This window comes from Brachyhypopomus gauderio, chromosome 15, assembly GCF_052324685.1.
Source record: "Brachyhypopomus gauderio isolate BG-103 chromosome 15, BGAUD_0.2, whole genome shotgun sequence".
Classification (NCBI taxonomy): Eukaryota; Metazoa; Chordata; class Actinopteri; order Gymnotiformes; family Hypopomidae; genus Brachyhypopomus; species Brachyhypopomus gauderio.
Window position 1 is genome coordinate 21,579,236 of NC_135225.1, and position 23,509 is coordinate 21,602,744.

General features: G+C 45.6%; 1 protein-coding gene across 2 annotated transcripts in view; it reads left to right on the top strand.

Annotated features, from left to right (window-relative positions):
• Positions 1-22,707, top strand: part of arfgef3 (ARFGEF family member 3) — a 43,439-nt gene extending 20,732 nt beyond the window's left edge. For both annotated transcript variants that reach the window (XM_076973870.1, XM_076973871.1), the window contains exons 18-35: positions 2,935-3,085; positions 3,632-3,928; positions 4,611-4,744; positions 4,967-5,112; positions 5,394-5,573; positions 5,993-6,134; positions 6,216-6,338; positions 6,465-6,568; positions 6,852-6,996; positions 7,314-7,442; positions 9,857-10,033; positions 10,160-10,274; positions 10,450-10,552; positions 15,085-15,216; positions 16,520-16,650; positions 17,584-18,085; positions 18,506-19,390; positions 19,825-22,707. In XM_076973870.1, coding sequence (XP_076829985.1) covers positions 2,935-3,085; positions 3,632-3,928; positions 4,611-4,744; positions 4,967-5,112; positions 5,394-5,573; positions 5,993-6,134; positions 6,216-6,338; positions 6,465-6,568; positions 6,852-6,996; positions 7,314-7,442; positions 9,857-10,033; positions 10,160-10,274; positions 10,450-10,552; positions 15,085-15,216; positions 16,520-16,650; positions 17,584-18,085; positions 18,506-19,390; positions 19,825-20,016 — 3,788 coding nt within the window. In that variant the 3' untranslated portion in view covers positions 20,017-22,707. The remainder of the gene's footprint in view (positions 1-2,934; positions 3,086-3,631; positions 3,929-4,610; positions 4,745-4,966; positions 5,113-5,393; positions 5,574-5,992; positions 6,135-6,215; positions 6,339-6,464; positions 6,569-6,851; positions 6,997-7,313; positions 7,443-9,856; positions 10,034-10,159; positions 10,275-10,449; positions 10,553-15,084; positions 15,217-16,519; positions 16,651-17,583; positions 18,086-18,505; positions 19,391-19,824) is intronic.
• The last annotated feature ends 802 nt before the right edge of the window (positions 22,708-23,509 follow it).

Below are 23,509 nucleotides of genomic sequence, written 5' to 3' on the forward strand. Positions count from 1 at the left end.
ACGCCAGCAGGAAACTCACACCCACTGAGACACGTTACTCACAATTTGAAAGAGAAGCTCTCGGAGTATTCTGGGCCTGTCGAAAATTCAGCTTGTATCTCATCGGATGTGAATTCAAGATCCTCACAGATCACAAGGCGCTTGTGAAAGTGTTGTCACCTAATTCAATCCCTCCATCAGCCAGAGTGGAACGGTGGTTGCTGTACCTGCAACAGTTCACCTACCAAGTAGTCCACATCCCTGGAAAAACCAACAAGGCTGATCCCCTGAGTCGTCAACCTGTTGGTCATCGCGACAAAGCTGAGGAGAGAGAAACAGATGAGTACATCTACAGTGTCATCAAAGATTCCACGCCTCATGCTCTAACCCCCCGTGAGATCGAGCAGGTCTCCAAGGATGATCCGACTATCTCCAAGCTGCGCCAAGCCATACAGACAAACGACTGGACCTACTTTAAGGGTACAGCATTCCAGGCGGTCAAAGATGAACTTTGGACGGCTGGACAGATGGTCATGCGAGGAAACAGGATCGTGATTCCCGAAGCCCTGCAAGAGCACGTGGTACAGTTGGGACATGAAGGACATCAGGGGATTGTACGAACGAAAAACCGACTGCGAACTAAAGTCTGGTGGCCGGAAATTGACAAGATGGTGGGAGAGCAAATAAAGCGATGCTACCCTTGTCAAGTGATCGGCAAGAATGCTCCACCAGAAGAGTTAGAGCATACGCCATTGCCAGACCAACCCTGGACTTACCTGGCAGTTGACCTGCTGAGTATCTCTGAAGGTAACTACCTGCTGGCTGTAGTTGACTACTACTCCAGGTGGCCCGAAGTTGCCTACATGAAGGTCACCAATGCCACCAATGTGATTAATGCTCTCGAAAAGATGTTCCAAATTCATGGATATCCCAAGTATCTGAGAAGTGACAACGGACAACCGTTTGCATCCAGAGAGTTTCACGAATATCTCACCGCGCATGGCATCATTCAGCTGAAAGGAGTACCATACTGGCCTCAGTCGAACGGAGAAGTGGAAAGATTCAACAGAACAATTCTGAAATCAGTGAAGATAGCCAGAATTGAAAAGAAAGATTGGAAAATTGCACTGAAAAGTTTTCTGTTCCACTACCGGACCACTCCTCATGCAGTCACGGGAGTGTCCCCGGCAAAGCTGTTGATGAACAGAGATCTCCGCGACAAACTGCCAAGCTTCACCGGTATGCCTGCTGACAGTGATGAACCCCATGCAGCTGTTTCAGAAGAAATCCATGACAAGGACGCTTTGCACAAGCTAAAACGAAACATCGCTGCTAATCAGCGAAGAGGGGCTAAGGATCAGGAAATAAAACCAGGAGACACCGTTCTTTGCAAGAACCTACACAAGTCCAATAAGCTAGACCCCAACTTCGAGTCACAGCCATATGAAGTCATCAGGAAACAAGGAAATGCAGTCATCATTCAACAACCCAACAGCCCACCCAAAATGAGAAATGCTGCTCATGTGAAGAAGTTCAACAGTGATGGCAGTCTCAGTGCTCCCTCCATTCCAAATCCAGTTGTCACACCGGCTGAGTCGGTCCCAGTCACCATTCCCACACCCACCCAGTACCCCCCTTCCGTAGATCCAGAGCCCATGACAGCGGTACCGACACCTGATGTCCCTGTGAAGTCGACTCGTGTCCGGCATCCACCTGTGTGGCAGAAGGACTTTGTTATGTCTGCCTGACCTCTAACCTTAACATGTAAAAAAAAAAAAAAAAGGAGAGTGAAAGGAGAATGGTGTTGTTGTTTAAAAAGAGGGAAGGGAGAATTACTTATAAGTTTAGTTTAAAACTGATATTTATTTATTTTTCATTCTGATATAAAGGAAAGAACACTTATGTTAACATGTCAAAATGGGATTAGTTCAGAATGCAGAGCTGGTGTCATACAAGTCAAGTTCAACATGGTATAGCTACATTGGAGTAGATATGTTTCATTTTCTTTAATTCTACCTCCAGGAATTTCATTATTAAAAAGAGGGAAGATGTAGTGTTCTTATTATAAAGTAACATATCGCGAGAGTAGAGTAGTGACGAACGCAAGGTCACTAACGAGATTAGAAGGATTGAGAAGTAGCCGCGACGAATATGTATGTGTGCCGTGTTGAATGTGTTGATAAAAAAAAACCACGATAAAACGGACACTACTCTGGTGCGTGTGATCCCTAAAACACCACATGTCCTCGTGCGTACAACGCGAGAAAGAGCGATCGTGTTGCCGAGATGGGCTGCAGTGGAGCCTGCGCTGCCTCAGCTTATCGTACACAACACTCCACAACACTCCACTGTGCTGCCACTGCTCCTCCGTGCACGCGCGAAATAAAAAAAAAAGTAGGTCGTAACTCCGGTTTATATTGATATTGAAAATACGGTAAATGTTTATTTTTTCAATTAAACCACGTGGCTTGTCATTAATTTTTGATATACTGTGGAATTTTGGCCTGGATTTTTTCTTATTTTTCATGTCTACACATATGTTTAGAGAATGTATAGTCATTAAAATTTGCCTCAAAGTCATGGAAAAGTCATGGAAAAGTCATGGAAATTGATTGTCAAAAAAGTGTATGAACCCTGACATGGTTGCATTGAGGTCTGTGATTGAGGTCTGTGTTGAGTATTTTTAAACTGATCATGCTAAGTACGATCAATGTTCACATCAACAATAAAGACAACTGAGCGTTGCATTTTCAATTTCAAATTCAAATTCATTTTCCATGTTTGCTGCACTTACATGTACAACATTGTATGTTTTACCTGTCATTGACTTTATATCCCTGTGTATAACATGCTTGTTGCTGGTGTTAATGGGGTGATCGTCTGTGTTGCTGGTGTTAATGGGGTGATCATCTGTGTTGCTGGTGTTAATGGGGTGATCATCTGTGTTGCTGCTAGTCAAACAGCGAATGGAGCAGAGGCTGGAGCAGATGGGCCGCTGTCCAGGAGTGAAGCTCCACACGGCCCATGTGCTGTGCATGGACGCCATCCTCAACGTGGGCCTGGAGATGGGGAGCCATAACCACGACTGCTGGCCCCACGTCTTCAGGTAGGTCTTCATGTAGGTCTTCATGTAGGTCTTCAGGTAGGTCTTCATGCAGGTCTTCATGAGAGCTCACACAGTGTGTGCTCACGTGCGTCCTCTTCCCAAGCCAAGGTTCGTGACGGCCTTTGGGCGGGTAATGAGTAAAAAAAAGATTTCTTGGTTTGCGTATGTTGAAGGCAGAGAGGATTGGAGGAGTCTGATCTAACGTGCGTATGTCATGATTTCACTAAAAATCCAAAAAAAGCATGATTTTTCAGATACTGAACTGATTTTGACTTCACTTGCAGAGAAAAGGATTGCAACATTAAACTGTTAATAGCAGTTTATTTGAATGTGCTGTACAATTGGTATGGCTCCATTAGTTAAATGTTCTCAATGATTTGTAGAAAATTATTACTACAAGATGTGAATTAAATGTTGTGTTACATATTAGCTCAATTTACTACGTTGAAATTAAGGCCCTGGATCAATGGTGTCATTTTCTCTAACCTCAACAAGCTAGACTTGATGAGCGAGGCCCCGCCCCCTGACCTTCACTTCCTGTTTCAGGGTGATGGAATACGTCAGCTCACTGGAGCACACCCACTTCAGCGACGGCAAGCCGCAGCCTCCGGTAGCCATCACTCAGACCCCGCAGCAGGCGGGACGAGAGGCCCCCGAGCTGGGCTCTGAGCACGGCCCGCCCCTGGACCTCAGCCTGGGCCACCCCGTCATCCAGCCACTCTCAATCCAGGAGCTCCTGCGTGAAGGCAGCCAAGCCAGAGGCTTCGACCTGAGGGGGGGCAGCCTGCTGACGGGCGCCGCAGCTGCCAAAGCCGTGTACGCACTCTCCACGCAGGCAGACAGGTAGGGGGCCTGTGGGGGGGTGGGGTGCCTGGGACTGGGATGCAGGGGTCTTCGTGTTTCTTCTGTGTTTTAACATCTTTGCCTCCTGCAGGAATTCCTCTCGCCACTAGGGGGCAGTGTGAGCTCTTGGCTAGGAGAGTGCCTTTAAAATCGTATGATGGCATGTTGTCTGTAGCCACTATATGAAGTGAAAAAACAAAAAAAAAACTCAGGGTATAATGAAGGTGATCTGGCAAATGATCTGCCACCCCTTTTATTCAATTACTTAAAGGAAAAAAATCTGTAATCAGACTTCATAATACTCCTTGAATTCAATGTATGTTCTGATATTCTTCATAAATAATTTTGATTTATGATAATAAGAGTGACTTTAACAATTTATAAATGAATTTTAAGACACGCATGAATGCATGATTATCAATTTAATAAAAAATTTCTATTCTTTAGTCTTATGTGAATGAATAAGAGAATCAAATCACTTGCAGCTCTCAATAGTTAATTTATAGTTAATAGTTGATATTAAAGTTGATATTAAATGTACATAGATGTAAATGTACAGATGTTTTACTTTTTACTGCTCATGTATGGCACTCCAGTTTTTTTTTCTCTCTCTCTCTCTCTTTCTCCCTCTCTCTCTCTCTCCTTCTTTGTGTACAACCTGTTTCTGGCTTCCTTCTTGAAGACTGTTTGAAGATGCAGTAAGCAAACTTAACTTGGTGGGCCTGGTGGGTTTCCTGCACCAGCTGAGAAAAGCCTCCCAATCACAGCTCTTCAATTCGGTGACAGAGACAGGAGATTACTCCTTAGCCATGCCAGGTAAGACGGCTCCCTCGTGGCCTGCTGGCCTGAACACAGCAGCAGCCTGTGTGTTGATGTTCCCCACTTCCTGTTGATCCAGTCTTCAGTTAAATAGTTTGACATTTCAAGGGGTTTCTGTTCCGTAACGGTGCTTTTCGACCGCGATACATCTCAAGTGTTTGCTGGGGAGGGAGCCGCTGTCTTTGATGCCGAACGTGTTTCTGTATTCTTGCACTAAAGGCGAGGCGAAGTCGACTCACGACAAGCGCAGTGCCCTTCATCTCTTCCGGCTGGGGGAGGCCATGCTTCACGTGGTGCGCAACAAAAGCAGACCTCTGCTGCACATGATGAGGGCCTGGAGCGTGGTGGCCCCTCACCTGGTGGAGGTACGCAAGGACTCACCGCACATGACTCACAATGGGCTTAACTGATACAACGGCAATGACGGATCTTAAGCCCACACTTACCAGGCATTTTTGGTGCTCACTAATTTGCATGCATATTCAAGATAGATGTTCACACATTTTTTGAAGCTTTGAACATATCCTGTATATCCTGTATGTAGAACAGAGCTGACATTCAGTAAGTGAAATGACAAAAAACTCATTACAACACTTAACCATCAAGCCACTATTTCTGTCTGTTTTTTTTGGGGGGGGGTTTGCAGGCTGCCTGTCACAAAGAGCGGCACGTGTCACAGAAGGCCGTCTCCTTCATCCACGACGTTCTGGTGGAGGTGCTGACCAGCTGGGCGGAGCTAGCGCACTTCCACTTCAACGAGGCGCTCTTCCGGCCCTTCGAACACATCATGCAGCTGGAGTTGTGTGACGAGGACGTGCAGGACCAGGTGACTCCGCCCACTCAGCAGCGCAGTGTGTCATAACTCCACCCACTCAGCAGTGCAGTGTGTCATAACTCCGCCCACTCAGCAGTGCAGTGTGTCATAACTCCGCCCACTCAGCAGTGCATTGTGTCATAACTCCGCCCACTCAGCAGTGCAGTGTGTCATAACTCCGCCCACTCAGCAGTGCAGTGTGTCATAACTCCGCCCACTCAGCAGTGCATTGTGTCATAACTGTTACCAACCAAGTTTTTATTTTTTTTATTTTTTACTTATATATTGACTAGCCATTTACTGTATAATATAGCTCAAGACTACACTTATACTATACTTATACTAAATGTGTTATGTTTTGTATGTGATCACCACATGGTGTTCCCCATCACTCATACCCTGATTGCTGTTTCTCTTGTCCTGGCTGGCAGGTGATCACCTCCATCGGGGAGCTGGTGGAGCTGTGCTCTCCTCAGATCCAGTCCGGGTGGAGGCCCCTCTTCAGCGCCCTCCGCACCGTACACGGAAGCAAGACTGACATGAAGGACTATCTGATTGGAGAATACTCCATGGGTAAGTGTCCAACATTCGGCTGTGGGGTCAGTACTGTAACACGGAGGCGATTCATCTCTGCTTCATCTTGCACGATTACAGGCAAATCCCAGGCACCCGTGTTCGACGTCTTTGAAGCCTTCATAAACACGGACAACATTCAGGTTTTTGCCAATGCGGCGACTGACTACATCATGTGCCTTATGAAATTCGTGAAGGGATTAGGTAAGGTGCCTGGGTTCTAGAGTCATTATTGAAATGCCACACACACACACACACACACACACACACACAACCACATCAGAATTTTTGTCTTATTATTGCATTTTTGGCCATGGGTCTTGTGCGCAGGTGAAGTGGATTATAAGGAAATTGGGGACTGTGTTCACATGAGCGGATACAGCTCTACAGATCTGTGCCTTCCTGCTCTGGACTACCTGAGGAAGTGCTCACAGGTGCTCGCACCTCTAGTTTACTAAACTCATGTCAGACATAATACTTGCTCAAATATGCTGGCTTCCCATAGCTTTGTAGATTTTGATATTTATTTGTTTTCCCATTTAAAAAACGTATCTGGCAGTATAAAGCCTAGTGTGTGGTCTTTTGAGAAGTAAAAATTCCTCTCTTACCTTAAATTGGTGTCAAGTGCACTGCTCAGTATAGAGGAACATAGAATAGAAGGTTTAGATGTGAAGTGCTCTTTTTTATAGAGCGTAACGTGCTGCTTATGGGTTCCAGCTGCTGGCCAGGATCTACAAGATGCCTTCCAAGCCGGTGTTCCTGGGGGCGCGGCTGGCCAGCCTGCCAATGAGAGCTCAGGAGCGCTCGGTGAGCAGCGAGGACGGCATGGACTGCGTGCTAGCCGAGTTCGACGACGACACAGGTGAACCCTCGAGCTCACGGCTGTGTTATCAACCTCTGCAGAAGATGTAGAACATAGCAGTGTGCTACACGTGTTGAATTTAGGCTGTTGCCTGTTGAACTGATTGGAGACAAGATCATCGCACTCAGTCTGGGTGTGTGTGTGTGTGTGTGTGTGTAAATGTGTGTGTGTGTGTAAATGTATGTGTGTGTGTGTGTGTGTGTGTGTGTGTGTGTGTATGTGTGTGTGTGTGTGTGTGTGTGTGTGTGTGTGTGTGTGTGTGTGTGTGTGTGTGTGTGTGTGTAAATGTGTGTGTGTGTGTGAGACCCTTTCTGCAGGTCTGATCCAGGTGTGGATCCTACTGTTGGAGCAGCTGACTGCAGCTGTGTCTAACTGCCCTCGACAGCACCAACCGCCCACCCTGGAGCTGCTGTTTGAGCTGCTCAGAGAGGTCACCAAAACGCCAGGTAAGCAGCATTGGCTGTTCAGTTCTGTTAATGTTCTTAAAGGTTAAAAAAACAAAATACACATTCACAAATACACAGTACATGTGACGGGCAGGGTGAGCGAAATAAAATGGAAGCGATCACGCCAAGTCTCAGGGAAAAAGAATGGTTTAATAGAAAAAGTGCGCAAACCAAAAACCCGTGACTTAGATACAAACAAAGGATATAATGACCAGTGGTCAACTGGTACAAAGACAAAACATATATAGACAAACAAACGACCCTCAGGTGAGATGGATCGCGGGCTCCGCCCACCTGAGGGACAAACACAACACCACAACAACAACACAACTGCCACTGTAGACGGAGGCGACCGGTAGGGGGCCCGCCGTACCGTGACAGTACATATCATATCCTCAATTCAGTCCAATAGGGTTAAGACAGTTTATCACAAATTTATAGCTATAGTTTTTCCATATACTACTTTTCCCCACCATGAGGATGGATCCATGTCCAGAAGGAAGAGTCTAAACCTCACAGTCTGTAATGATAACAGCAATGGAGAAAATTATACATGAGGCCATGGATACAGAGAGAAACAGAGAAACTCCCTGTAGTGTATCAAGTAGACCCGTAGCAACTGGCTGAATGTGACCCTGACTGATCTCCTAGAACGATGAGACACCCCAGTACCTGTAGCACCAGTTACAGTACCGAGACCAGCAGGTCCAGTACATGAATACATAATACTTGATGATACAAGATGAAAACAGGGAAACAAATGAGCAGGGTGAGTATACAGTGATGGTGTAGACAAACACAACCGAGGCAAAAACCATTGCCCAGCAACGCAACAACAAGGACCAGACATGAGACAGGGAAACCATGGAAACAGAGATTCCAAGGAGGGGCCAACTGTGACAGTGTGTGTCATCTGGGTAGCCCAGTATCAATCCTGCTGTCTGACTGAACTCCACAGTGATGGAGTCTTGCATGAGTTTTTGAACATTTAAGATGTCTGTACTGGAGATTCACCAGAGGGACAGCAGCACCGTGCCCCTCCCCCACTGGTTCTATATGGAAACTGCGCTGGGTCTAAATGATCCTCCACTAAGCCCAGTAATTCCCGTTTAATGAGCGTCTTCACTCCGATGCCTCCATCACCAATGATGGCTGCAGGGTGAAAATCATTCAGCTTTGTGGGTGATAATTATGCAGTGGGTACAACAATGAACCTTTTCTAGAATGTTTTTTCTTCCTCTCCAGACAAAATTAAATATCTCACTTAGCTGATCTGGATGAGCACTCAGAAGCCTGTATGAAATATTATTTGGTCCTGGGCTCTTATTTTGTTAACTTTTTTTCAAGCACACTTTTTATACTGAATGAATGAAACACAGCGTATAAGCTGACGTGTATAAGCTTGGTTATACTTGACGCCTCGCGAGCATTGATACGCGTTACTGTCGATTCGCGTTACTGTCGATTCGCGAGGTCGTGCACCTATTGAATTTTGTAACTTCGTGCGCGCCGCGCCTTAGCGCAATGAACAAAGTCATGTTTGCAGGGATCATCAATTCAAGCACTTGTTCGTCACTTTAAAGGTCCATTTCAATATTTAAGTTAAATATTTATACATATTCATATACTCAAAATTATTCACTTTTTATCACATTATTTAATAGTTGTTTATCTTCACGTTCTCTCATGTTTCGTCCTGGAATTACAAGAGGCTCATATTTAACTTAATACAAGAGAACTGTGCAGTCAGATAGCTATTTGTTGTGAAATGAAGTAGTTACAATTTCAAGCATTTTCAAGTACTTTAGCCTAAATTCCAGCACTTTTCAAACCTGAATCACACTGAAACACAAAGCAACATTACAATTCGTCAGGGAAATGTTCATTCCCCTGTTTTTGAGGGGTGTTTCTTTATACTACCACATATCGTTTCGGACACCACTGCAAAGAATGTGACGTGGAAAGTATAAATGCCTCCACCGTTCACGCAGGTTCGCGCGAGGTGGGCGGAGTCGAGCGCTACAGCCACTCGCGAAAGTATAAACAAGGCTTAAAGCTAGTAAATACTTATTTTATTTTCATGACTACAGACTAAGTTTTAAATGTACATACACTAGCTTAATTGTTTGTAATTTATACATATTATTGTAAATATTGTCGCTGCAAATTGCGGAACTTTCACACAAGTTTTTCACTCACCGGTGTACCTGTACTCTGGTGATGTGACAATAAATCTGATTTGATTTGATTTGATTTGAATTACATTTCTCTTCTCAAATTCTGTACATATGAAAAATACTTTAATCTAAAGCTCTTTTTCTATGCCTAACTATTCGGACAGCCTCTGCTATCTCAGGCCTCTCCTTGATGACAAACCGTCTCCCGTTTGTCCTGTTCTCTGATTGCCTCCAAAGGTCCTGGCTTTGCCATTTTCTCTGTCATCCAGCTCCTTCTGCCAGTCATGTCGCTATGGCTACAGCGTAGCCACGGAGACTACTCCTACTGGGACGTCGCAGCTGCGAACTTCAAGCACGCCATCGGCCTGTCCTGTGAGCTGGTGGTGGAGCATATCCAGAGTTTCATCCATTCAGGTAGGTCTGCCATTTCAAAAAATTGGTTTCTGGTTTCTGAGTATGATGCACGAGATATAGTATAAATCTCAAAATGACATTACAGTGAGATATTTTATTTTTCATTACATTTTGTACCTCCTGTAGACATGGGTTACGAGAGTCTCATTAACCTGATGCTAAAGGACCTCTTCAAGCTGCTCGTGGCATGTGTGGCTGAACCAGCGGAGATCATCTCACGGGTGGGCTGCTCCTGCATCAGGTCAGTGTAGCCGTGCGCAGGTCAGGAGCTCTCTGCTAAAACCACACAGCTTCAGTTCTCAGAAGCCTGTGATCTGCTACACGGCACCTAGAGCTGGTTGCCAATGTGCAGATCTTCACACGGCAGTGATACAGACTTGATGGGCGTGCGGATGCTAGATGTTTGCTCTTCCCAGGTACGTGCTGGTGACGGCGGGGCCCGTCTTCACTGAGGAGATGTGGAAGTTGGCCTGCTGTGCCCTGCAAGATGCTTTCTCAGCCACGCTTGAACCGGTGAAGGTAAAACACCACCCACCATCCATGAGCCCACACAGCACGTTTGGTTGGTCCTCTGCTCTTACTGAGTGAGGCGACTCCTGCAGTACCTGTTCCAGGATGGGCAGATGATCGCAAGAGACCCTCCAGTTAGGAAGCCAAACATAAATGAGCAGGCTGCCCAATGGAGGATGGGCTCATTTGAGTCTTGGTCCTCCCGAGGTTTCTTCCTAATCCCAATTAGCCAGTTTTTCCTTACCACTGTCACTGTTTGCTCATTAGGGATCTGGACCCATATGATTGTAAAGATGCTTTGTGACAACATGTGCTATATAAATAAACTTGACTTTGACATTGACTTCATGTGTTAGCAGTAACTTCCACTATACCTGTGCTGATACTGCTGGTTAAGGGACTGTGTCACGGAGGACATTATTTAGATTAGCAGTGATGGTTGATTAATTCTTGAACTGGTGAATTGTTAAGCTGGTGAACTATAGGATGTACTATCCACCTTTTCTTTCATACGTACTACATTTTAGGTAGGCCAGCATCACCACTGAGATGATTAGTACTCTATAGCGCACAACCAATGGCTTTATACATTATGTTGCTGTGTCACCATTCACTGGTGCTACAAAGTTTCATGAAGCTTATTATTTGTTCAATCTCTGAATTACTTTGGGATTTAATTCAAATTTTTCAAATGCCAATTGCATTCGCTGCTGGTTATATAGCATATATTTGTCAATAATAGAGCAGGGGCATTAAGAATGACAAAATAAGTCTTGTGGATACATGTAGGAACTCTACTTGGAAAATGATTACACGGGGGGAAAACATTGGAGATGATCTGTACTCTATAGCTGAAGACAGATGACTTTTTATACAAACCTTTGCAACTCACAGACTGTCAATACCTGACTGATTGTACTACCATTATTCTTACCACCATGTTCTAAAGCAGGAGCCTATTCTGTCTGTATATTATTAAACAAAAATAATGTAAAGGTCAAGAACTGGAGTGCCCTGTATGCAGAGATAACACACAACACAACCATACTCTAAGTATGAGTCTAACCTAATCCCAGTTATCCTTACGCGTTGAGAAAACTGCGTAGTCTTGAACTTTAAGTGCTTTGACATGTCAGCATGTGTCGGTTCATATTCTGAAGCTTTAGTTCAGCTCTCTTGGCCTCCTGGTGGAGATCACCGTGGTTTTGTCACCAATCGGAAACACCCTGGGCCCAATGTGTCTTTTATATAGTCTTAGTACAGTCTGTGTATGCTGGTGGTCTTGCTGAACGGAGGACTACTCTCAACTCAGCACTGACGCGTGAAAAGCTTGAGGACCACAGCTGTGTCTAATCAGCTCACCAAGCTCAACAGCCATAATCATGTTATTGTTAAAACTCCAGGAATGATCCATCCACCCAAGCAATATTGGGTAAGCAGGGGTCCCATGGTCATAAACTGACCAGTGACGAATGAGAGAGAAGTTACCTGGCAACCTGTGCACACCAACAGAAGTCTGTAATTGAACACCTGTAAGATTGGTGAACCTAATACAAGGCTGGAAGCTTGTGAGCGGTTGTAAATGTTGTGGTTGTAAATACAATGAACAGACTGACCTATGTTACCCGAGCAGCAGTGGTGTAGTCCTAAAAAAATAAGTGGGGGGTCGTTTTTGGAGTGGCGGTGTAGCGATTCTAAATTGTTGAGCGGGATGGGGTTGGGGGGGGGGGGTAGCGAGTGTAAGTTGTTGAGCGGGGGGTGGCTATCGATCACCAGGATTTGGCGAATAATTACTAACGCATCATGTATAAATCTAGCGTTTGACGTAACAGTCTCAGCAAGAGCAACATCCAGTTAAAATAAGTGGGGGGACGGTGTTCCCCCGCTACACACTCCCACTACACCACTGGGGGGGGACGCGTCCCCCCTGTTAAAATAAGTGGGGGGTTGGCGTCCCTCCGCGACCCCCCCCACTACACCCCTGCCGAGCAGGTGTGGCAGCCATGTTGTGGGCGGCATCACCACTTAGTTTCTCCTTCTCTCCCCTTCCTGCACCCCATTCAGTCCCCCAGGGGGCTGTGGATCCCGGTCAGAGTTGTATAGTAACAAAGTAGAACTACTTCACTACTGTACTTAAGTACTAAAATGCTGTATCTGTACTTTACTGGAGTATTATTTTTTTCTCCTACTTCCACTTTTACTTCACTACATATTTTCCATCAGTTTAATACTTTTACTCTGATACATTTTTTACGTGCTGTATAGTTACTCGTTACAATTATAAACATGTTAGCTAGCGCTGTCAACGGGTCAAGCGATCAGGCTGTCTTATGAGAAAACTGCGCATGCTCCGGTCGCATCTCGTTTACTCTGTTGCTGCCTTCACTTGACACTTGAACTTCGTAATCTAGGTTCACTTGACATGTGACTGCCGCAAGGGTCCGCGTGGCAAAAATGATGCAATCGCGGTGGCTCCGCCCAGTGAGACAGTGTTTGCGTTTGCTGGAGTGAAAGTAAATTCCTATAGGATGAAGTGCCATCTCTGCCTCCTTAAAGAGGGCAAAATATTGGCCTTCAAAAATTCACCTTCAAACTTGAAGAAACATCAATGTAAGTTATAAATATAACGCACAGAAGACACACCAGCTTTAGCTGTCAGTAAGCGCTAGTTAGCTTAGATATCTTGGCTAACTAACCTAATTATGTTCATGACGTGCTGCAGTATTCACTTAACATTAGCTGGCAATCATAAAGGCGATGTCACGCTGAGTTGTGTTTTTAGCAACAGTAAGCCATGTCTCTTCATGCTGACTAATCATGTGCCCATTTTTATAGTGTAGTGTTTTTATAGGGTAAGGGCATTTATTGAGGGTAAACACAGGGCAGTAGGCTCACCCTTAGGATCCGACGGACGAATTTTACGTCCAAAATACACCTCGTTTTCTCAGCTAAATTAAGGCGAACTTGTACTTCTGCGTCAAACCTAGAGCTGGGCGATATGGCCCTCCAAAAAATTTTTTTTTAATTCGATTTTCGATTTTAATAGATTTATTTTCCTCTACTAAAAAACTACAAATGATAAAGGAATGGTTAAAAAAGTTTTAATTTATTTTTCACTTAAATTTCCCCTTTGGGGTTAAAGTGCAACCAGAAATAAGCAAAAAACAATTGTAAACAAGTGAGAACATTCAGTAACTTTTAGAAGGCTTTCTCCAACATAGTTTAAGCACTGACACAATGCACCCTCAAACTTAAAATAAATAAATAAAACACACCCTCAAAAAATAAATAGATATAAATAATTTGGTGCCCTTTTTAATAAAATGGAAAACAAATACAATTTAACAATTGTTGCATGTTGCGTACTGACAGTCACGCTGTCTGCATTCTGATTAAGAACAGGGCTTTAGCCTAAATTCACTTTTCAAACCTGGAATACAAAGCAACATTAAAATTTTTCAGGTAAATGTTCCTTCCCCTGTTTTTGAGGGGTGTTTCTTTATACTACCACATATCGTTTCGGCCGCCTCCATGCCACCGTTCACGCAGATTCGCGCGAGGTGTGGGGAGCCGCGCGCTACGGTCACTCGCGAAAGTATAAACCATTGAAGCGGGTTCGGTAACCAGGCAGAAACTGCTTAATCCAAAATATCCCGCGGAGAGAAACTTTATTGACAGCGCAACTGAACAATAGTACTCTTTGCTCTCTCCCTCTATCTGTTTCAAACACACCTTACAGCGAGGACTTGTTTGGTCTACGTCTGACGCCGCAAAACCGAACCAACTCCAGATCACGGAGCTAGTTGCTCTTTTTTGGGGCACAAGCTCCGCCGTCATGTTTATGTGTGTGTGTGTGTGTTGAGGGTGGATGGGTGGGAGGTGCTAAACTCACTGAACTACGGGAGCCTACAGTGCAGTGTCGGTGGTGAAAATTAAAACTCAGAAAATCGATTTTCTTAAAAACACATTGTCCTTAACTGTAAATTCGAATTAATAGATAATTTCGATTAATCGCCCAGCTCTAGTCAAACCTATGACATAGGTTATCTGTTTTTTGTGTACGAAGTGTTTTTACATACGGAACACTTGTATTTGTGGTCTTTGACATCTTTGATTTGTAAGTGATATATAAAAACAATTGATAATCAAACTTTGACAGCTTTCTTTAATTATTTCAAAACACAATACTTGGACTTTTTACTTTCAGTACTTGAGTAATACATTTTAGAATAAACTATTTGCAATACTTAAGTACAAAAATTGCTGAATACTTCGGTACTTCCACTTAAGTAAAGTTTTTAAAGAACACTTCAACTTCTTCTCAAGTCAATTTTTTGATAGAGTACTTGTACTTTTACTCAAGTATGGGTATCTAATACTTTATACAACACTGATCACAGTAGAGAGTACGCTGTGTGCAACTGGCTGCCGCTTCTCGCCGGTGTGTGAATGGTAGTGTAAGAGTTGTACCTGTGTTAAAATTGTAAAGCGACCTTGAGTATCTAGAAAGGCGCTATATAAGTTGAACGTTCATTTAACAGAACCTGCTGGCGTGTTTCCGGAGCGGCTCCGACACTTTCACGGGTGACGCGTGTGAGGTGAAGGTGGCGGCACCAACACATTCCGCTTCCGCAGAGGCCGAGTACCTGAGGATCCGCGCTATGGCACAGCAGGTGCAGCGTAGTCCCGTACACCGCTCACTCTCACACTGCACACCCGCACACCGCCCACCCTCACTCCACCCACCCACACGCCGCCCACCCTCACACCACACACCGCCCACCTTCACTCCGCCCACCCGCACACCACACACCGCCCACTCTCACACCACACACCGCCTACCCACACACCGCCCACCCTCACTCCGCCCACCCGCACACCGTCCACTCTCACACCGCCCACTCCTACACCACACACCGCCCACCCTCACTCCGTCCATCCTCACTCCGCACACCGCACACACTCACACCGCACACACTCACACCGCCCACTCTCACACCGCCCACCCTCACACCGCCCACCCTCACACCGCCCACCCTCACACCGCCCACCCTCACACTGCCCACCCTCACACCGCCCACTCTCACACCGCCCACTCTCACACCGCCCACCCTCACACCGCCCACTCTCACACCGTCTACCCTCACACCGCCCACTCTCACACCGCCCACACTCACACCGCCCACTCTCACACCGCCCACCCACACACCGCCCACCCTCACTCCGCCCACCCTCACACCGTCCACTCTCACACCGCCCACTCTCACACCGCCCACCCACACACCGCCCACCCTCACTCCGCCCACCCGCACACCGTCCACTCTCACACCGCCCACTCCTACACCACACACCGCCCACCCTCACTCCGTCCACCCTCACTCCGCCCACCCGCACACCGCACACACTCACACCGCCCACTCTCACACCGCCCACCCTCACACTGCCCACCCTCACACCGCACACACTCACACCGCCCACCCTCACACCGCCCACCCTCACACCGCCCACCCTCACACCGCCCACACTCACACCGCACACACTCACACCGCCCACTCTCACACCGCCCACCCTCACACCACCCACCCTCACACCGCCCACTCTCACACCGCCCACTCTCACACCGCCCACTCTCACACCGCCCACACTCACACCGCCCACTCTCACACCGCCCACCCTCACACCGCACACACTCACACCGCCCACTCTCACACCGCCCACACTCACACCGCCCACTCTCACACCGCCCACTCTCACACCGCCCACCCTCACTCCGCCCACCCTCACTCCGCCCACCCTCACTCCGCCCACCCTCACGACGCTCACCCTCACGTTCTCTGAACCCTGAGCAGATGATTTAAGGCCTAATATCTGTCCAGACCACCCTTACCTAAATCCTGGTGAATGATCCATTTATGAATTAGGAAAGCCAGTAGTCATTGGAATATGGAGATATGCTGTTGTGTGCTTGTTTTACAGGTCTTCATGCTGGACACACAGTGCTCTCCTAAGACTCCCAGCAGCAAGGAAGGTTTTGAGCATGCTCAGTCCTGTGTGCTCATCATTGAACTTCCTGCTGAGCAGCAATCCAACGGTCACACTCAGAAGAGGTGGGAAAAGTCTAGTTAGATCATACTGAGAGCAGAAAGAGAGGCACAATAAAAGTCCTAATCAGAAGCTGATTAATTGTGATGGTGCTGTCCTGATTTAACGCCATTGTTGTACTAAAAATTAATCACGCTGATATTTGCAGCAATTCCTGATTATTATTTCCAGACGCCGTGATTGTCTTTCACATTTGCATGCTTACATGTTTCTCTTTTCCATCCTGCTTCAACGTGATACAGGAAAATTGGGTAAGAGCTTCTTTGTCTCACTGAATTTATTTCGTCTGATTCTTTTTCACTGACCTTTCCAGGGATATATTACGCAGCAGAGCAGTAGAATAGAACTGACCTCACAGGACGTCAGATCATAATTTCTTCCATTTAAAGTTCTTTTTGGCATCTCCACAAATTGAACTTGGCCTCAGAAAACCCTTTCCAGTAACAGTGAGTTGCTTGAAGCCTTTCCCAGGCCCTAGGTCTTTGAGGTTTTCAGATTAGTTACTTTTGGCTGGTCCATGGTCTCGAATGCTCAAGTCGAGTGCCATTGCAGTCTCTTGCCAAATACTGTGAATCAGCCTACCGCTGAACATTAGATGTGCTCCTTGAGTTATGGCTTTGAAGTATACAAAAATGTATACATTTAGCATTTTTTAATATTTTTAAAGTATGTAAGTGGTCAGTATGTCTGTTTCCTTTGGAAGCGTACATTGTATGTTCTTATATATGTAACGTCTTGTTAACTAAACTGACGACACTGTACAGCACTTTGGTCAACAACTGTTCTAAATTTGCTTCATAAATAAAATTTGATTACCATTTTACTACAGGAACATCCAACAGGTGTCCACATGATTTTGAATGATTATTGATTGGTTCCTATAATCTGATTGATTATTGATTGGTTCCTGTAATGGGTCCATCTGATGTCCTCTGCAGCATTCCGTTCCGGACGATTGTGGTGAGTTTGCTGTCTCATCAAGTGCTCCTACAGAACCTCTATGACATCCTTCTGGAGGAGTTTGTGAAGGGCTCAGGGAGTGGGGAGACCCATGATCGGCCCACGCCCGTGTCAGGGCCCACGCCCGTGTCAGAACCCACGCCCGTGTCAGAACCCACGCCCGTGTCAGGGCCCACGCCTGTGTCAGAACCCACGCCCGTGTCAGGGCCCACGCCCGTGTCAGAACCCACGCCCGTGTCAGGGCCCACGCCCGTGTCAGAACCCACGCCCGCGTCAGAGCCTAAGTCCGCCGGCTTTCTGCGCTACATCTCCATGCATAACCTGGCCATCATCTTCGACCTGCTTCTGGACTCGTACTGCACGGCACGAGACTTCGACACGAGGCCCGGCCTCAAGTATCTCCTCATGAAGGTGTCTGGGGTGTGCAGTGCTGCTAACCTCTACCGCCAGTCCGCCATGAGCTTCAACATCTATTTCCAGGTGCTGATTATGAAAGCTGGTGCTTATGGTTCTTTGCTGTTTTCTGATGATGTGAATTCTCACTGAACTGGTATTGAGGGAATAATTCACCCTGACATTCAGCCTTTTAATTTTTGCAAGGATGAATGAAGATATTAATGCTCAGTTATTATGATGAACTTGGTCATAATAACTGGCTCCAGGCACATACATTCCTTGCTGCTTTAATTTACATTTGTCAATGTAGACTTGTTGAATTAGACAATTAATAATTGTTTCTGTAAATGTGACTCTTTAGGCATCTTGGCTAATAATTGGAGGCTGCAGGGCCTCATTAGTATTTTAAAAGATAACATTTGAAAGTGAAGTGGCTTCTATAGTAACGACGGTATAGACTCTTCTAGTGACTCCACGCTCATGATTGTCTGCTGGGCCCTACAGGCTCTGTTGTGCGCCATGCTGGTCAACCAGGAGAACATCACAGTGGACCAGGTGAAGAAGATCCTTAGCGAGGAGGAGGAGGGCAGCTCGGACTCGTCGGAGCAGTGTTCGTCGGAGGACGAGGACATCTTCGAGGAGATGGCGCAGGTGAGCCCGCCCCGTGGGCGTGAGAAGCGGCAGTGGCGAGCGCGCGTGCCGTCCCTCAGCACGCCACCGGCCAGCAGCGCCGACTGGGCCTGGCTGGTCACGCGCATGCACAAGCTCTGCACGGACCTCTGCAACAACTACATCCAGATGCACCTGGACCTGGAGAGCGGCATCGAAGAACAGCCCGCCCCCCGACCCGACGCCCTCTTCTTCCTGCCCCTGTTCCCGTCGGAGACGTCCACGCCCTCGGCCGGGGGACCCTCCGGCCACGGCACACCCTCAGAGGACGGGCTCCGCCCCCAGCTGGCCGAGGTACCTCCGGAGGAGGAGCGGAGCCCCGGGGCTACGGCCGGGCCGGACCCGACCATGGCGCAGCACCAGTGGGCCGAGAGGCGGGGCGCGGCCGGCCGGAAGAAGGAGTGGTGGGAGAGTGCTGGAAACAAGCTGTACAGCATTGCTACGGACAAAACCATCACCAAGTTGATGATCGAGTACAAGAAGCGTAAGCAGCAGCACAACCACGCCGCGTTTGTGAGGGAGGCCAAGGCGGGAGAGAGGAGGACGGAAGCGCAGGACTCACAGGGGCCCCAGAGGCCCCAGCAGCTGGTGGAGCAGGGGCCCATGCGTCACTCCTTCAGTGCAGGGCCCGAGCTCCTGCGGCAGGACAAGCGGCCCCGATCCGGCTCCACCGCCAGCTCCCATAATATCTCCCTCAGAGACTCAGAGGCACAAATACAAGTAAGGGAACTGCATTTATGCTCATCATATATACTGTATGTTTAGATATTTTCCTGATAAATGTTTTAAAAATACTTAAAGACATCGGCAAAACTATCTTGACATGCCAATAACTATCTGTGACCCTATTGGGTTCTTTAATAAACACAAATAATAAACACTCAGTGGTCATCACTGTCATTTAATTTCTATGAGTGGGCTAAGTGCTCTGTGTGTCTGGTGAGAGGGGCTTTGGTAGGAGGGGCGTTGATGGAGGACCTGCGCCTCAAGGGAAGAGATGAACTCCTTACGTAGCTGGTGGAAGTTAACATGAATTTTAAAATCCATTACAGCAGAAGTACAAACTAGATCGTACAAATGATGTCATGCTGACGTCTATGGAAGTGTTTGTTTAGTTTTGTTTCATCACTTGGTTTGTCTTTCCGTACATCCAGGCCTGGACCAACATGGTCCTCACCATCCTCAACCAAGTCCAACTGCTCTCAGACCCCATCTTCATCGGCCTCCAGCCTGTCGTGTTCCCGTGCATCAGTCAGCTGACATGTCATGTGACTGACCTCAGAGTGCGTCAGGCGGTGCGTGAGTGGCTGGGACGCGTCGGTCGAGTGTATGACATCATCCTGTGAAGAGCCTGCTGGTTTGTTTGTTTGTTGTTTTGTTTCTTTTCATTGTCATTGTTGCTGCTGTTGTGAATTGGCTTTGTCCATAGACCCATTTGATTGTAATTTATTTATTTTTTGCTTGACATTGTAGCATTCATTGAGTTCAGAAGGATTTTCCTGTATAATTGACAAACCTATTTATTGTTGAACCCTGTAATCTCTGTAGAACATATTTATGTGAATGCTTTGCAAATTGTAAGCACACAGTCTATAATTTATTTATTATATTTAGTGTCTTTAGAAATTAATTTATTCAGATTGCATTATCTACCATTATGTACCTATCAGCTTTAACATTTAGCTCCCATGAATCAGTGTTTACTTCCTGCGCATTTGTTGACTCAATAACCAATGCCTCTGATAAAATGTTGTTTTAATTCTATGATACAATATTTCCTAGAAATTTCGCACGAAATGGATCTACTTTTATCTCTGATGTCACATGACATATGTAACATGTTAATTACCAACATGCAGCCTTACACTGAAGGGGAGGGCAGTCTTACACTGAAGGGGAGGGCAGTCCTCCTCTGGTCTGCTGTGACTACAGGTTGGTCTGCAGGGTTTCCTTCCAGCCCAACAGGAGCACACCTGATGCAATTAATAACGTCTTTGAAGACTGAGACTAACTGATTAAGAGCAAACATGTGGGTTCCTTCTTCATTTAGAATGAATCCCTGCAGCCCATTGCAGATACATTTGTGCTCTGCTATGGTATGACCTTTTTCATCTCAAACATTTTAGGTGAGGGGAAAATATTCATGGGTTCCCACTGCATTGTCCTCATTCTCAGCTAACTTTATGCCCAGGGCATAATATAAAAGAAGATCCCCTCTGCATGAAATATGCCAGAAAGTCACTTTTCTGTTTCCTTCTTTATTTTCCTTTTTGTCTTGGACACATTTTTTCTCCATATGACCGAGAAGGTCTGTTAGGCGACAGCAGCTGCAGTGCTGTCTGCCTGCTGATATCTGGGGCTGCAGAGTCCTCACAAATGTCCTCGACTGGCTCAGCCCCGGGGGCAGGACTGCTGGAGGCCAGGACAGACCGTCCTCTTCTCAGCTGTCGCACGCCCGGGTTCCCTAACACTCTCAGACCTGTCAAAACTTGGACTGTGTGAGCACTGTACCTGTCCTGGATGAAATGACCTTTTAAGGCCAATTACCCACTCTGGTCAAGAGTTACTGCGAGTACATTTAATTGACCTTTAATAGTTTCCTTGTTTTTTTAGGTTTAAGGTTTTTGCTTGAGCCCTTTAATCATGCATTTACATGATTCCCCTTCTATGAGTGGATTGTTGCTACTGTACATAGCACCGCTGTGTTGCAAATGCTATCAATTGTGTCTCTTCAAAAGTGCTTCAGTCGACATGTTTCTTGCTTGTTTCGTAGTTTAAATGGTTGCCATAATGCAGGAAATGTTTGTGCATCCTCAATAACAGCTTATTCAATAATCATTTCTGTAATCATTTCTGGAAGTAGTGCATCATGTGACCTGTATAAGTTGATAGACTTTGTCTTTCAGCTCCTAGTAGTGGAGTAGAGCACCAATCACAACTTACTGCTTGTTTCTAAATCATTTTTATTTTTACCAGTTCCAAGCAAAGTTACTGCAAAATTTTTATTGCGATATTTTTTGGGCAATAACTGTAACGGAATAGTGCCCCATACGTAGTATTTAAGCAGAGGTTTCACTGATTTGTCTAACAATCAGAATAAAAATAAGCAGAATTTAAATGGAAAACCTTCTATCACAAACCAGTCTGTGCATTATTTGGCAGACAGTAAATATGATTGTGTCAGTGAGTGAAAAGGACCAAAGACTTGTATTAAAATGACTGGGAGTGAGAATTTGTGGTTTAGCCAGTGTATAACTAAATGTATAAGCTGTTTTTGCTGTGAGTGTTTTTAAGGCATATTTTGATTTGACAGAACTGGATGTATTTTGGTCAGAAATCGACTTTTCTCTCCAAAAGGATGTGCTTTCCTCTTATTAATAACGCAAGTCAAAATTTCTAATCCAATGGGATAGTATTTATTACTATCTTACTAACAGGGGAGTCATTTTTGTGCAAATTCACCCTTGTAAATGCCATAAGCTTCCATGTCATTTATATGGGGTCATTTTTGTGTGTGTTTTCCATTTCAGTTTCTTCAAGAGAGATATGTAGTAATATTTTTAATTGCCTCTGCTGAGACCCTAACACAACATAGTGGTATGTGCTTTGAGTGGGGAGGGGGGGGGTGAGTTACTGGTGATCCCTTACACTTTCCTAAAACTGATGAAAGCAAACAAATTATTCAAATAATTTCTTATAGTCATTTAATGCCATTTAATTTTTACTTTACTGTATTTGTTATCTGTCACTCAGTGACACTCTACTGCTGTGTATTGGAATTTAATGCAGGACTGGATATTCTTATGATTATGATTATGGTTATATGATAATGGTACAACCCTGCTTGTCTGAATGTTTAAAGAGCTGTTGGTGTGTAAAGTCAGAAGCATTATTTATTTATTTTACCTTTCATATTTTCTGTGCCACAAATATCAAACTGTTGCAGTAGGCATATCCTGTATGTGCACATGCTGAATACCTGTTTGCCAGATGATAATTTATGTCATGTATTACAGAATAAAATGCAAAATACTTGGTGTCTGATTTTTTTGATTGTCTAATAACTAATTACATTTTTTACTATACTAGGATAAAATCAGCAGAGCTTTTAGTTTCAAATGGGACTGAAGTCCCTCATCCAGACTCACCCACATTCATAATCCTTCATTTGTGTCTAATGAGGGCATGTGAGGTCAAATATAGCCTTCTGCTATACTACCAGTGAAATGTCCAACGTGGCCGTATTTAAATCCAGAAATCACCCAAAACCTGTTTTTCCACATTGCACTCAGACAATCATGTTCCTGAATTGTAGTGAGCTTGTAGCTAACTGCCCCCCCCTTCACTCTTGGATTGCACCTCCTGCCTACTTATATGACCACGACTTTTATCACTGCATTTTGGGTCTTAACAAAGTCATCTTGTGACTCACCCTAGCACGTTTAAATTAAGCCTCTCAGTGGTAGCTCCAGCACCCATCCCCCATACTGTGCTATATTACATCAACAATGCACCACCCCTAGCCACTACCATACAAACGTATTCATAATCTTCTCTAGCCACTACGCACGCACGCACATTGAACCACACCCAATGGAAATACATATATGCACGATAAACAGATGCAGACCATATATACACATGCCCAAGGGGCTACTTCATGACAATTTCTAGACTTTCTACATTTAGTCATGCTATCACACTAAAAACCTTACCCTCCAGGTTAAGAAGACGGTCCTATACCCACAGATTACTTCTCTTTTTTCTCTCTCCAGCTCCTTTGCCTTATCCTTATCAGAACACGCACACACACATACACACACAACCAAAGTGCAATGC